The sequence below is a fragment of the Papio anubis genome, chromosome 6 (genome assembly GCF_008728515.1).
Source record: "Papio anubis isolate 15944 chromosome 6, Panubis1.0, whole genome shotgun sequence".
In the NCBI taxonomy this organism is placed as follows: domain Eukaryota; kingdom Metazoa; phylum Chordata; class Mammalia; order Primates; family Cercopithecidae; genus Papio; species Papio anubis.
In genome coordinates, this window is record NC_044981.1 from 50319463 (window position 1) to 50334131 (window position 14669).

The following is a 14669-nucleotide window of genomic DNA, read 5'->3' on the forward strand; positions in this document are numbered from 1 at the left end:
GATTTATCAACAGCAAAAAACATTATTATTGGTAACTGGATATTCACATGAGGAACAATTGACAGAGGCCTGGGACCTGACACACCTAGGTGCTGAGACTCTCAGAAGTCCTGCTCAAAATGCCCAGCAGGAGTCGCTTCAGCATCCTTCTCTAGAGTGATGAGGCAACCTGCTCCTCTCCTGAAGCCTTGTGTAATGCCTAGTGCTCACTGCTATTATCCATGTGTTCGTGCCTTTTTAAAAACATAGATTATAAGACCCATAAATTAGAGGTGTTTTCCCTTTTCTTATTGGTATCCTCTGCCGTGGCACAGGGCCTAGCACACAATGGCACCCAAATCATGTTTTTTATATGAATGAAGAATGCATAGATGAGATCTTCCAAAAGCAGCCAGTGACATTTTCTAATGTATATAAAGTGTTCTAGAAGAACTGCATTTTACCAAATGAGGAAACTGAGGCAAGGTAGAGCAAAAGCAATATGTGAGTATCACAAAGTAGAACTAGAAATTTGTGAATCAAGTTACCCAACTTATTCTATACAGCCATCCCAGAAAATGACTTTTAAGACTTCATTAAAACATAAGTAGATTTAGCCAATGATTAGACCCCTAAAAGAGAGACAAAGTGGACCTAAAGAAATAAAGCAAAAGCCAAAAAAAAAAAAAATCAATACACATTATGACTATTCTTCCTCCTTTGGTTTAGTTTTCATGAGAATCTTTAACTGTGACATTTTGCCGCAGGCAGATAACTAAATTCTCAAAGTAAGGGAAATGAGTCAAAAGAGGACATTGGGTTTTCACAGTGAGATGGGGCATGAGTATATCTAAGGCCAATTTAAAAGCCTATGGAATATTACAAAAAGGAACTTTTTTAGTGTTGCACACTTGGGCACTGGAACCAAATGGGTATCAACTGAAATCTAGATTGGCACTCAGTAGGTGTGTAAACCTGGGCAAATTTCAGAACCTATTTAACCTTTAGATTCATTTCTTTTTCAAATGGAGGCAACAATAGAACAGATCTCATGTAGGTACTATGAAACATAATCTACATAAATCACTCACCAAGGTCAATAACATCTACTTAGATCTCATTTAAGAACCTCAAATATGCCAGATTTACCATTCTGCACTACTTACTTGAATGCCTAGAGGTTTATTCAGGATATTCGGTCATTTAAAAATGTACCAAAAACCCTTCCATGGGACAGATCATTGACCCTGGCAATGTAGCACTTGACACATATTTCTTGCAAGATTAAATGTACTTGTTTCATCCATTAATTAATGAAATGAAAGGGATTAAAAATCCTCAGGGCATTTGGGAATGAAAGAACTACTCTTTTTCTCTATGCAGCATTAACTGAACCTTTAGAAATCTTGGAGGAGTGGAAACCGTCTTCCTTCCTTTGGGTTTTAGATACTTAGGTTTGTTGTCCACCCTTCCCCACGCCACCCCTTCAGGATTTAAATTGGAACTAATGGACAATTCTCAACCTGTATTCTTAGAATCAGAACGAACACAAAGATCATCTGTTCTAATTTCCAATCCAGTGCAGGAATTCCCACCATATTTCATCCCTCCCCTTCTTTCAGTTATGGGGTGTTCACATCTTCAAATAGAAAACATTCCATATACGGAATTTAGTTTTAAATTGTAATCTTTACAAAAGCTTTAGAATGTTAAATTTCCCTTCTTAGAATTTCCAGTCATTTGCCTTCAGTCATCATGGCTCTCTCTTCCCCTGATGGAAACCATGAGTCCCATAATCCCATGATATTGTCCAGTAACAGTTTGGCCCAACTATATTTAGCAAATAAAAATAAGCTTTGGGGACATAAGTGTAAAACAAATATGATAAGAAGAGGTAAGTTTGAACTAAGAAATATCAACATTGGCTATCGTAGGTACTGTGGTCAATAAATAAAACACACTAGAAATATCTAAATTTCCTCAAGTACAGAGAATGATTATAAGTGTTTCAGGTTCCAAAAGTATATCCTTGCAGTTTTTACTGAGGTATATGGGCTTGGAAAAATAAATCACAAGACCTAAATCCAAGAGAGACTAATTGATAAATCGGAATTTTCAGTTAATGATTTACAGTAAGAAATAAAAGTGCCTTTCATATAGTGGGAGTTTAACAAATATTTTCTGAATGAATAAACGAGTGTTATATGCAGCAGAACACTCCAGCTGGTTATGTAGCAACATTTCTCCCCAACTTGAAAGTCTACCTAGAAAACCACATGAGGGTCGAGAGATTTCCTGCAAACTGATTTTCAAAAGAAATCAGCAGTTGGATGGCACATGTATACATATGCAACAAACCTGCACATTGTGCACATGCACCCTAGAACTTAAAGTATAATAATAAAAAAAAAGACATCAGCGGTTGGAGGATCCTAAGTTATCAGAGCTTGATACAGTCAACCCCATATCAGTAGGATATTTGCCAAGAGGACAAACACAGTCGGTGGTCAGAAAACCTCTCCTGGGCACATGCAAGCAATGTGTACTAATAATGGTCTCAGGTCTGGGAAAATGCTATGATTTCCTTGAAAACTCATATTTCTTCAATCCTAGTCAAGTGCTGTCAATTAAACTACTTTTTAAAAATAGTTTTAACTATACACCAGAAGAAGATCTCTATTCAAAAGCATCCATCTGTTCACATTTAATTCCTCCTGCCTCACCTATCTTCTCATGCATACCACGTTGATGATTTAAAAAAAAAATACCTCAATATGTGATAATACAATCAATTGGGTAGATATTTCCAGAAATGTTTTTTAATTCCAGCAATGTGGTCCCAAGAATTCCCCTGGTCACCTTAACTGGACTTAATTACTCCTCAAATTTCAATTAACACCATGTTTATAGACCAATTTTTAGGATGTTATTTCCCCTGACTCAGTTTCTATAGATTACAATTTCAATTATTGAAGGAAGTATTTTTCAGATCATCTCCCCAGTTTCTGAAGGCCCATGCAAATGTGATCCCTCTTCAAATAGTGTCAAACTGCTAAATGCTAGCAATAATTTGCTTCTATTCGTCCTTGGAAACATTGCACCTTCCTTTTGATGTTCTTTTCCTTCTAGTCAGAATCCAATAATCTGATGCAAACTCCTTGGCCAACCAGAGACACACCATAGCACGCTGTGGTCCTAAATTACCCTTTCTTATTTCTCCTTCATGCACTGCTCATTCTCTCAGAGCCTTGAGCCTATCAAGCTCCCCTCACCCATCTCAACCAAGGTTTATTAGGGATGCAATTTCACAGCTTTCCTGTGCAGCACCAGCTTTCTGCAGTGCAATACAGGTAGAGAAGGAGGTTATCATATATACTACACTTTTATCACAGCTGGTAGTAGAGAGGGTCATATGGTAAGCATTCAGATATGCTTTCCACTCTGAAAAGCAACTCAAAAAGCAAAAGACCTGTCTCCCATCAGGCAAGATGCCTTGTACCGACCATCACCAGGGGCCAAAAATTCCGTCAGATCATCTCCTGCCCTCCTAGGCCAAATGCCAGAATTGACCATGGAGGGGTCTTCTGAAAAGCACCAAAAGAACATCAAGAGTCAAAAAAAAACACCATGAAGAGAACTTACCAACCATAATTACTACAATTTTCACTTGCCCTAAATAGCCACCAATTTCCCCATGCCCTAAATAGCCACCAATCTCCCTCTCTTTACTGTTAATGAAGCAAAGGAGCACAAAAGTATTTCTAATTTGGAGGAGCCAAGGGAGTCTGCATGGGCCATTAGCAACAGAGAGCTTCATTACTAGGGGAAGAAGTCTCTCCCTGAACTTCTCATGGCTTTATGTGCAAGAAATCAGGAGGCAACCAGTCCATTTTAAATGTTAACCCTTACTTCTGCATCAGCAATAGCTCCTGCTGTCTATGATCAAAAAGACAAAAGGGCTACAAGCCTTACATGTTGTTTTTCTTTTCTGTGGGCTGCCTTAATGTTTGTTCTTTTTTAATTTATTTTATTTTTTATTTTATTATTATTATTATTATTATTATTATTATTATTTGAGATGGAGTTTCACTCTTGTTGCCCAGGTTGGAGTGCAGTGGCATGATCTCAGCTCACTGCAACCTCTGCATTTCAGGTTCAAGTAATTCTCCTGCCTCAGACTCCTGAGTAGCTGGGATTATAGGCACCCACCACACCCGGCTAATTTTTTATGTTTTTAGTACAGACAGGGTTTCACCATGTTGGCCAGGCTGGTCTCGAACTCCTGACCTCAGGTCATCCACCCGCCTCAGCCCCCCAAAGTGCAGGGATTACAAGTGTGAGCCACCATGCCCGGCCCAAACCTGTTTTTAATTCAGGGAAATGTTTCGTTAGAAATATAACACTGTCACTTAGTAAAACTTCCTGGTCAAAGTACCAATTTACCATACTAGTTACTCAAATAGTTATGTAAGTTAGTGCCCATGTATTGTGCAGAACTATTGAATCTCACAAAGGATTCGTTAGGCAATCAATAATACCAATGAGAGCAGATATTAACTCCCTGGTTTTTGTTTACCATTAGCTTACTTTTCCTGAGGGTCCGTATCTCTGTGTATTAAAGACAAGCATTGCACTGAGCTCTAAATGCTCTTGATTTGGAACAATTGTGAAATAAATCCTTTATAATTATCCATCTCCTAAGCCAGACACACCACAATACCTAACCTCAAATGGTGTTGCAAACATCTTCTGAGTATTTGTGCTTGTTGCTGTCACTCGCATCTTTTACTGCGCAAAGGGGAAGAAAAATCAAAACTATGAGCACAGCAAACAAATTTCTGTGGCATGGCTTTGCATGAGCATTCTTTAAAAATACACCATGGTCATAACAGTCCTTGTCACAGCACCACTATTCTAGCTGCTGACCTGCCACCATTCAGTAATATATCATTAGCATTGTATCATTAAGTTTTTCCATCCACAGCGTTATGGATTCAGAAACACTTAAATATTTCTCCTCTAAGGAAGTATCTACAGTTTTGCAACATAGTTATCTGCTGTTATATTAGGACAATACCTTTTGCCCATTCTATCTTAATACATGAAGAAAAGGATGCCCATTATCCTCCTTTAGGTGACCATATGCCATTGCATCTCTACTTTTGATCTGTTGAGTCCAATTGGAACGGCTGTTTGAGAACATGAGAACACTGTCATTGAAGCTATGCAACCAGGGACATTGAAAAATATTTTATCCAGCAGGTAGGAAGTTAGACTAAGAAGCTTGTACTCCCATATATGTATACATATGCATATATATATATATATGCGCATATTGGAACTGTGATGGGGATGACTGACACAGGCTGGCAGGAGCGCATCATTGACCCATTGACCCTTCTTCCCAACTTCATGTTCAGTGCTTTTAGGTTGGAAGTTTAAAATAAGGCATGTGAGAGTATTTTCACCATAGAATTAGGCAAATGCAATAAACCAGAGCTTTTTATTCTGGAAAACTAGTTGTTAAACATTTACCAGCATACCACTGCAACCTTTTGTTATTCATAAAACTTAACAACCATGTAATATTGTTGATGATATTCCTCAGTTTGGGGTCCACTGTGATTTTTAGATCTTTTTCTACTTTAATTCTGTAACATTTGCTGCCAAGAAAGGATAATACATCTTTGAATTTTCTTGTCTCACAGGGTTGTTTTTTAGGGACTGAAAAGATACCATTAGTGATGCCATACCTATTTATCCCTAGGAAGGAAAGTCAAGCGATTATTAGAGGAAAAGCTAGGCCAAAATTTCCATTTGAACTCTTCTTTATTTTTGCATTCACAGAGGCAGGGGGTGCCTCGTACTTTGAACACTGACACATTAAGAGCGGTTACATAGGTAAAAACTGAACGCAAGCTCTACAGGAGAGGATATTAAGCAAGATCTAAGAATCAAGGTGATCAACAAGAACATTAACCTTTTACTTTCCAGGAAAGATGGGAAGGAAGAAACAGAAGGTACTGGGGCACGATGAATCGAAGACTACGCCCTGAATGACCTCAGATTCTACAACCACCTGGGAGGTTTTGCTGGGCCACTACAACGTCATGTGATTATTACAAATTATTCCCTATTTTTCAGGAATTGGATGAAGTTACTTTTGAAAAAACTTAATTCCCTTGCCAGGCATTTGTTTCTCAGAAACAAAAAATTCTACAGTAATCTATTCAATTAGTATTATGCCTATGCATTGTTTTGCAAATCACAAATGTAAAAGAGATATTCTTTAAAGAGTACCTACTACATGTCAGGCAATGACCTTGAGGGATAAATACCATTATACCCATTTTAGTGATGAAAGAACTGAAACAAAAAAAGGTAAACTAACTTATCCAAAGAAATATACCTAGGAAATAGAGGGGATATGACTTGTACCCACAAAGGATGGTTAATTACTTCTTTATTCTTCAGTCTGAAAAATAATTTCAAACATGTACTGTATATATGTCCTGACTATTTTATGTACATCCTGTAAAAACTCAGAAGGATTGGTCAGCCAATCTACAAATTCCTGCAAGCTCTTCTAATCTCCCTCACACTCAATACAGTTAATAATTGGAAGACAGAATCAAGGTCTGCTTTGTTGATATCTCAATGAGTCTATGACAAGTGACGAAGTTATAGATTGCTGTAAACAACAATGAAAAAATTTTTGAGAAAATAATTATGAGGGTGGAGCTTACATCTTCTCTATCACAGCTTTATGTATCTATTCCACCAGGGCAAGAAAACAATTACAAATAAAGGCAAACTGATGATTGAGTTGGGGTAGAGCGGGGTTGGGTAGAGAAGGAATCAGCAATTAGAATAAATCCTCCAGTCGAATGATTGCCCCAGGAAAGTAAAAGCCCAAAGAATATTATGAAAGAACATCCTTAAATATTAAATATTCCTAGGAATTGTAGAAGACTGGAGATAGCATTCTACTCCTGGGTCTTCTAAAGAAAAGCCGAACGCTGCGGACTCCTCATGAACATGTCCTAGGAGAGAAATGGACAATAATGACACTAAAGGAAGATTTGGGGGCAGTCCACTATTTTTTATTTATATTTATTTACTCAACACTAATTTTGTTGAGTTGCTATGTGTTAAACACAGTTTGGGGCATCACAATACAAACAAAGAAAATCCCTATTCGCCCTCCTTGCTATCTATGAGGAGAGATGGAAAATTTAGAAAGCTATGCAGATGCTATGAGTACTGATTAGAGCAAGTATAAAGAGCTAGCACACAATACAGATATCAAAACCTGCACAGCATGCTCAGGGAAGCTTAGCAGAGAAAACGACTTCTATGCTGAGTTCATGGAAGCTGAACATTATGAATTGAAGAGCACAAAGAAGTTGAATGTGGCTGAGAGACAGAATGCAGGAAAGGTAGAGCAGAGTGCGGAGAGAGAATGCTGGAACCCAAAGCAGACAGCAGGTCATGGAAGGTCCATGACACATTAGAAATGTCAGACTTTCCGGCCGTGCGCGGTGGCTCACGCCTGTAATCCCAGCACTTTCGGAGGCAGAGGCTGGCGGATCACAAGGTCAGGAGATCGAGATCATCCTGACTAACACAGTGAAACCCCGTCTCTACTAAAAATATAAAAAATCAGCGGGGCGTCGTGGCGGGCGCCTGTAGTCTCAACTACTCAGGAGGCTGACTCAAGAGAACAGCTTGAATCCGGGAGGCGGAGCTTGCAGTGAGCCGTGATCTCGCCACTGCACTCCAGCCTGGGCCACAGAGCGAGATTCCATCTCAAAAAAAAAAAAAAAAAAGTCAGACTTTCCTTGGAAAGCACTGAGAATTCTTTAAAAGTTTCAAGCAAGCGAATGAATGGCAAGATCAGATCTGCATTTACAAAGTTCAGAGATTGAAACACAGAAAAATGGCAAGCTAAGCAGCTGTTGCAGTTCTACAGGTGAAAAGTAATGGTAGCCCAGACTGGAGAAGAATTTGGGGAAGGAGAGAAGTAGAAAGACTCAAGAGCGATTTCTTAAGAAGAGAAAATTGAGCTGATAGGTGATTAATGTGGGATATAAAGTACAAGGATGAGTCGAGGATGACTCCATCTTTCAGGTTTAGACCAGCATTCCCCTCAGTGGGATTCTGAGCACCCAGAGAGAAACAGGTCTACAGAAAAAAAATCATATATCCCATTTTGGCAAGTTGAGTTTTAAAGCAGCCACACTAAAAAGCTCAAAATAAACAAGTTAATTTTAGTAATATATTTAGCCCAATCTATCCCAAATATTATTTCAACATGATCAATATAAAGAAATTATTGAGATATTTTACATTCTTTTTTTCATATTAAGTCTTGGCTAAATGGCGGGTAATTCACTCTTATGGCACATCACAATTTGGACTAGGGAGATCTAAAAAAAGCACACAAAATCCTATTGATAATATTGTCCTTGTTTCGTGTAATTATTTCTATACAGAAAAAAAAAAAAATTGTTTACCTAAAGTTTGGGATAGATAAATCCAAGAACTATGTGGGACATTTTATAATTATGGGACCCTGGAGAAAAACTGTCACTGGCATGTATGTCTGAGATGAGGTCCTGACTTACACTGGCAGAACTAACACCACCCCTGTCTCACCAGGAACACTGAGGTTCATAGGGGGAAGTCGGAAGAAACAGAAGCTGGGAAAGGAATGCTATCCAGAATACCTGTGGGTTCTACAGAAAGCATGTTTTTAGAGCTGATGAGAGGGAAAACAATATAAGCAGCACTCATGCAGATCAAGCATGCTGTCATTTTAACAAAAGATAAACTAGACTCTGCCTTGTAGAGACTGGCAGTTTTTTCTTCACCCAAATATTAAATAGTGTGGCCAACTTCAAATATTTAAGTACTTCTGTCAGCCCGGCTGTTGGCTTTGAGTCATAGGAACCAATAAAGCAGGAAGTGCCACAAAGGTAAGCACCGTCAGATTTAAGGCAGTGAGGGACAGGAATAGAAGTTTGCCAATGTCAAACAAATAACTTGTAGTGAAAATGGGCCAGAGAGGGGGCCTACCAAGGAAGAACTCACACTCCAAGAGCCTGGTTCTTAGCAAAGCGGGAAGAGGATGTCTTGTTTATGCAGCTATGTAAAGCCTCACTCCCTGCCCTCTCGGGACCTCTCACTGAGGGAGGGAGGTAAGGGTTGAAAGTGAAGACAGCAGGGTGCTTATGCCATATTAGATCTCCATCAACATGCGACCCCAAAAGATCATGACTGTGGGAGCTTTGTAAATCAACCCGGGGTGCTTGCCCTGGGGCAAATAGCACAACAAATTAATCCTTTCTCCATGAAATGCAGCAAAGTTTGTATCTATGCTGAATTCAAATTGCTCATTAGCTCTGACATGTTCCTAATGAGGTTATAATGCTTTGGGACAAAGATCAAGTCACTGAACACAAATAGCTAGGGATAGAATCGTAGAAAGATAAAATTAGAAGGACCTTAGAGGAGTGTCTCTCAGACTTTAATACGGATCACCTGGGCATTGTAATTCAGGACATCTGGGGCCCAGTCTGAGATTCTGAATTTCTAACAAAATCCCTGGTGCTGCTGCTCCTGCTGGTTCATGGACAACACTTTGAGCAGCAAGGCCTTAGAGATCATTTAATCCAGTTGCCTCTCCTAGAGGTGAGAGCATCAGGGCCAAGAGACGTATAACTGGAAGCATGCTGAGACTTCCAGGTGGCTAATTAAGGTCAGTTGGGTATTTGTCCATAGACCTGTGAGTCAACCTGAAAATTTTAAATAGAATCTAAGGAGTAGAGTGACCAATCAGGCTAGCTGACTGAGGAAGTTTCCGGAACATGGAATTTTCCTTTTTAAAAGAAGAAAAAATCCAGGAAAACCAGGATACGTTTTTCACCCTGCCAGACCCTTTTGAATCTACTTAGAATACAGCATCAGGATTATATTTTTCTTGACCTTGTCAGTCCCCAAGTGGTGGGATCATGACCTGCCACCAAGGCAAGCACCTGAATATCCTGTCCCAAAGATCTCAAAGAGCAAATGCTCAAACAAGTTTGAGGCTCTACAGAGCCTTCTAACATCACAGTGACAAGTGCCTCTCTAAGAGACAGCCTACCAGTAGATCTCAAAGTAAAGCATAATAAAGGACTATCAAGAACACACAGAAATAAATATTATATAAGCACATAATGTTCCGTTTAAGTACACAAATCTGTTTTCCTCATTTGATAAAATGCATGTAAGAAATAAATCAGTAATTTTTATAACTCTCAAAACACTCATTTAAAACATCCTTGATAAAAACACTAAAATAATAAAAATTAGGCTGCATCCCTGAGAATGAAGAAAAAGTCATGCTCTGCACAATCAAAATGATTAGAAATAAAAATATATCCCCACATATTATTATTTTACTCACTGGAACTGGGCTCATTAACGTTAGGTAGAATAATGAATGTCCAGAAAGCAAAAATGAAAAATTTCCAGACTATTCAATGCTAGCAGTGCATTGCTAAGGCTTCCCAAACAGAACGCCAAAGTACTGATTCCATATGCATTCAAAATACAGAGTTAGTGCAATCCTAACCACAATGATTCTCACTCCCTGGAGTTTACTTGTTCAAGAAAGAGGCCAATGTGGTCTGACTGAATTACTTGACTTAATATTCATGGAGTTAGGACACTTAAGACAAAGGACGAAAATAAGTGTGGCTAAATATATACAATGCATTTGGAATAAGTAAAAGACAGAACCCTAGACACTCAGCAATCGTTACCTGGAAATTAAAGAGGGCAGGAGCAATCCTATTATGCATTATAAACAGCCCCGCTGCTGACTTAATGGTAGTTTGAGTAGCATAACCAAGGAGTCCTTGCTCCAATATTAATAGGAAATGTATTGTAGGAATCCAATAGTTCATGAAATTAACAAGGAAAATGAACTGGAGTGAAGCAACTTTGCAAGTAATAGGAGGCATCAGCAATTGCTTCCCTGGAGCATATTGAACACTTAAAAAGAGCTTGGGAAGAGCACATGTATATAAATGAGAATGGACATTATTAGAATTTTTTAATAATACTTTTAATTTAAATATATTTCAAACTCTCTGTTGGTTGTAAGTCTTTTAAAGAAGAAGTTATTAGCCCAAAATGTCAATAAGAGGTCACTGGCTATCAGATCTGCTCCAAAGATATTTGCAAATTAGCTGCCATTTGAGTCAGCTTAAAACTACCATACACTCACCATTAGGCAGCTATCAAAATTATTCCAATTTCACTTCTGTAGAGCTAAATACTTGAAATAATCTAGAAAACAATTTCCCTTCTATAAGCCTCAACAGCCAGAGTAACAGATGCATGCTCATCAGCAAGCTAAAAAGTATAGTTAATTCCACTTACAAACCAATCGACATACGATGAAAAAGAACACCTCCTCCACAGGCACTGCCATGGACAACCCGACCAAAGCTTGCATTGACCAAACAAGAAGCTGAAAGGGTTTCCATAGAAGCAAGAATGTGACTTCTGTTTTTCCCAGACAGAGATCCATCCAAGTCTTCCAAAATTGCTGCATGAGGAAATGGAAATGCCACTAAGTTTGAAGAGTTTATAAACTTCAACTGGCTGGTCTTCACAGTAAATCCACCTACAAATTTGAAGACAGAAAGATTATTACACAATGGCACAAATAGCAACTAAATTCACTGGAGTAATGGTCTTAGGATTTAAATTGCATATTTATCCAGTTTTACAATTCACCTATTCATGCAAGAAAAAAAGTGTTTTCTGTAGTTGTTTTACGGTGTTTACTGTCTTCCAACCTCTGGTATGTGCTAGAGATACTAAGAGGTATAAGTGCAGCATTGGCCCTACCTTCATGCAGTCTATAGTCCACACTGTAGAACAGTGATTTTTCTATCAGGGTTGATTTTACCTTCCAAGAGAGATATGACACTATTTTCAATCATTTTTGGCTGTCACAACTGGGGAGTTGGCAGTGCTACTGGCAGCTAGTAGGTAGAAACCAGAGATGCTGCTAAATATTCTACAATGCACAGGAGAGTCCCCACAACAAAGGATTATCTCACCCAAAATGCCAATAGTGGCAAGGGTAAGAAACTCTGGTCTAGTGGGATATAGAAACAGAAAACATTAATTTATTAATTACTTAGCACTAAAGATGCTATGGTTTAGTCTTCCAATCTTTCAGCTTTCATTCCTCTATGGTGAGTCTAAGCCCTCCAATGCCTCTTACTATGAGGTTTATACTTTAAACATTTACTTCCAAAAGCAAACTCAATTAATCACTTGGGCAAATAGTATTAGTAATACACTTTCTAAGTATTAGCTGCAGGGCCATACTTCTTGGCAGTCTTTCTCCAACACCACTGCCATGTGACTCATTGGTACTATCAGTCCAATTGCCTAGAAGGAAAGTATGGCAGTGATCTTCTAATTCACACACCCATGTCATTAAAAGAAGAAAACTGAGTACACATCTCCCAGTACATATTCTACCATACTGTAATGTATTATGTACATTATAAAATATACAAAAAAGAAAATAAAATGAAAAATATACAAATTGAGGCTCTAATGTTTTCATTCTGCAGCCCAATAGAGTACATGCAGTGAATTAATTCATGCATGAAAGGCTACACAATTGCACCTCTTGCAACTTCTGTATTTCATTTAATACCACAAACCACCTGCAGCTCTACATTTCAGTCATGTTGGACTTCTTTGTGATTTCCGAAGCACAACTGGCTTTTTGGATTCTATTTTTGTGTGTGTGTGTATACTGTTCCTAGAAATTCTTCCTTGCATATACCTTCTTGCAAACTTCTCTTCACCTTCCTAAACCCTACTCAAGAATAACCTCTATGAGCTCTTGCCTGATTCCCTTCCTCAGCCCCTTCACTGACTTCGTTGGGTGCTCTATTACTGCGTTCATCATGCTTTCTTACGACGATGGGCTTGGACATTTATTTTAGTGCCTAGATCAAGAGTTCCTGGAGGACAGAAATTATGTGTTTTTATATTTGCACCCCCTAGGTCCTTAAGCAGAGCCTGAAATAGACAGTATTTAAGCAAATGAAGAGAGGAGTTAGCCAATATTATTCAGTGAAAAGGGATTAGAGTTCATAGGAGTAGTGTGATTTTTTTTCACTGTCTCATGAATGATATGAAATAGTCAAGATATTAAAGAATTGAGGAATTGTGACTGCAAGCACTTGTTATGAGGCATTTTTATTTCTATTATTATTTCTACAATCCTAAACTCAGATGCCACCCAAATAAAAACAATCTTTCATTCTGCCTACATAGGAAAAAAAAAGTGGAGACTTGTTGATTATTCATTTAATTAAAAAAACAAACAATTATCTAAATTGGTGATTCAAACCACAAGAGCATATTTAGTTGAATTACTTGGTTTGGCTGTTTACAATGATCAAATCAACTAGATTACTCTCTACCTCTTTCACCTTGGCCCATGAGTCCTCCAAGTTATTTCTTACCACCTCTGAGATGTGGTTAAAAAGTGGGCAAGAACGCCTATGGTTCCTTTGTGCATACATCAAGTCCTGGACTGTTGAAAACATTAAGCACCTGAACTTTGGCTCTTTTGAGGAAAGGTTGTATGCATGTTAGTTTACACCCAGTTATCTACCCATCTAACTCTATTCATTCATTTAATCAATACACTGCCTGTCTACTAGGCATCTGGCTCTGTGCTAGGTACTAATAATTAAAACTCTGAGCAAGAAAGACATGATCTCTGCCTTTATGAAGGTCAGAGTCCAGCAGAGACATAGGACCATCATGATAGAATGTGATAGGCACCGTAATAGGAGGAGGACAGGGAGCTGCAGAAGCTGCACTGAGAGAACCTCCAGGATATCTTTTAGGAAATTTAAGCAACAGTTTCTACTGATGCAATCTTATAACTGAAAGAGATAATGATTCACAAAATATTTGCCACTATTTATAATACTGACTTGAATATTGGCCTTATTTATCATCTGTTCTGTCTATTCAAATAATTACCTTGTCCTTGGGAACAGTCTGAACAGGTTCTAATGGCCACACAGTTGATGAGATCAAAATTAACAAAGGTTGTGTTAGACACCATCAGTTCCCATCTTTTAGGAGTTTTAATCCCAGATGACATACACAGACTTCCCTGTGATTTAAAAGAAAAAAAGATGAAAGCAAAATAAGAAAACTGGACACATGAAATACAATTCATAATGCATGAATAAAAACAAAGATAAAAAAGCGAGCTATCGACTACGAGAAAATATTTGCCAATCACACATATGACAAAGGACCTATATCCAGAATATAGGAAGAATTCTCATATTTCAACAGTAAGAAAACACACAATGCAATTCAAAATTAGGGGAAAAAACCTTCAAAAGATAACTCAGAAAAGAAAATATACAGATAGTAAATAAGCACAGGAAAAAAAATGTTCAACATCATTATTCACTAGGGAAATACAAATTAAGATCACACTGAAATATACTATGACCTATTAGAATGGATAAATAAAAATACAGTGACAATAGTAAGTGCTGATGAAGATGAGAAAGAATTAAAACTCTCCTATGTTTCTAGTGGAATGCAAAATGAGACAGCCACTCAAAGTTTGGCAG

General features: G+C 38.1%; 1 protein-coding gene across 1 annotated transcript in view; it reads right to left on the reverse strand.

Annotated features, from left to right (window-relative positions):
* PKHD1 (PKHD1 ciliary IPT domain containing fibrocystin/polyductin) overlaps window positions 1-14669 on the reverse strand; it is a 629203-nt gene that overhangs the window by 407004 nt on the left and 207530 nt on the right. Inside the window, 2 exon segments of the mRNA XM_021937365.2 lie at window positions 11410-11656; window positions 14059-14194. Coding sequence (XP_021793057.2) covers window positions 11410-11656; window positions 14059-14194 — 383 coding nt within the window.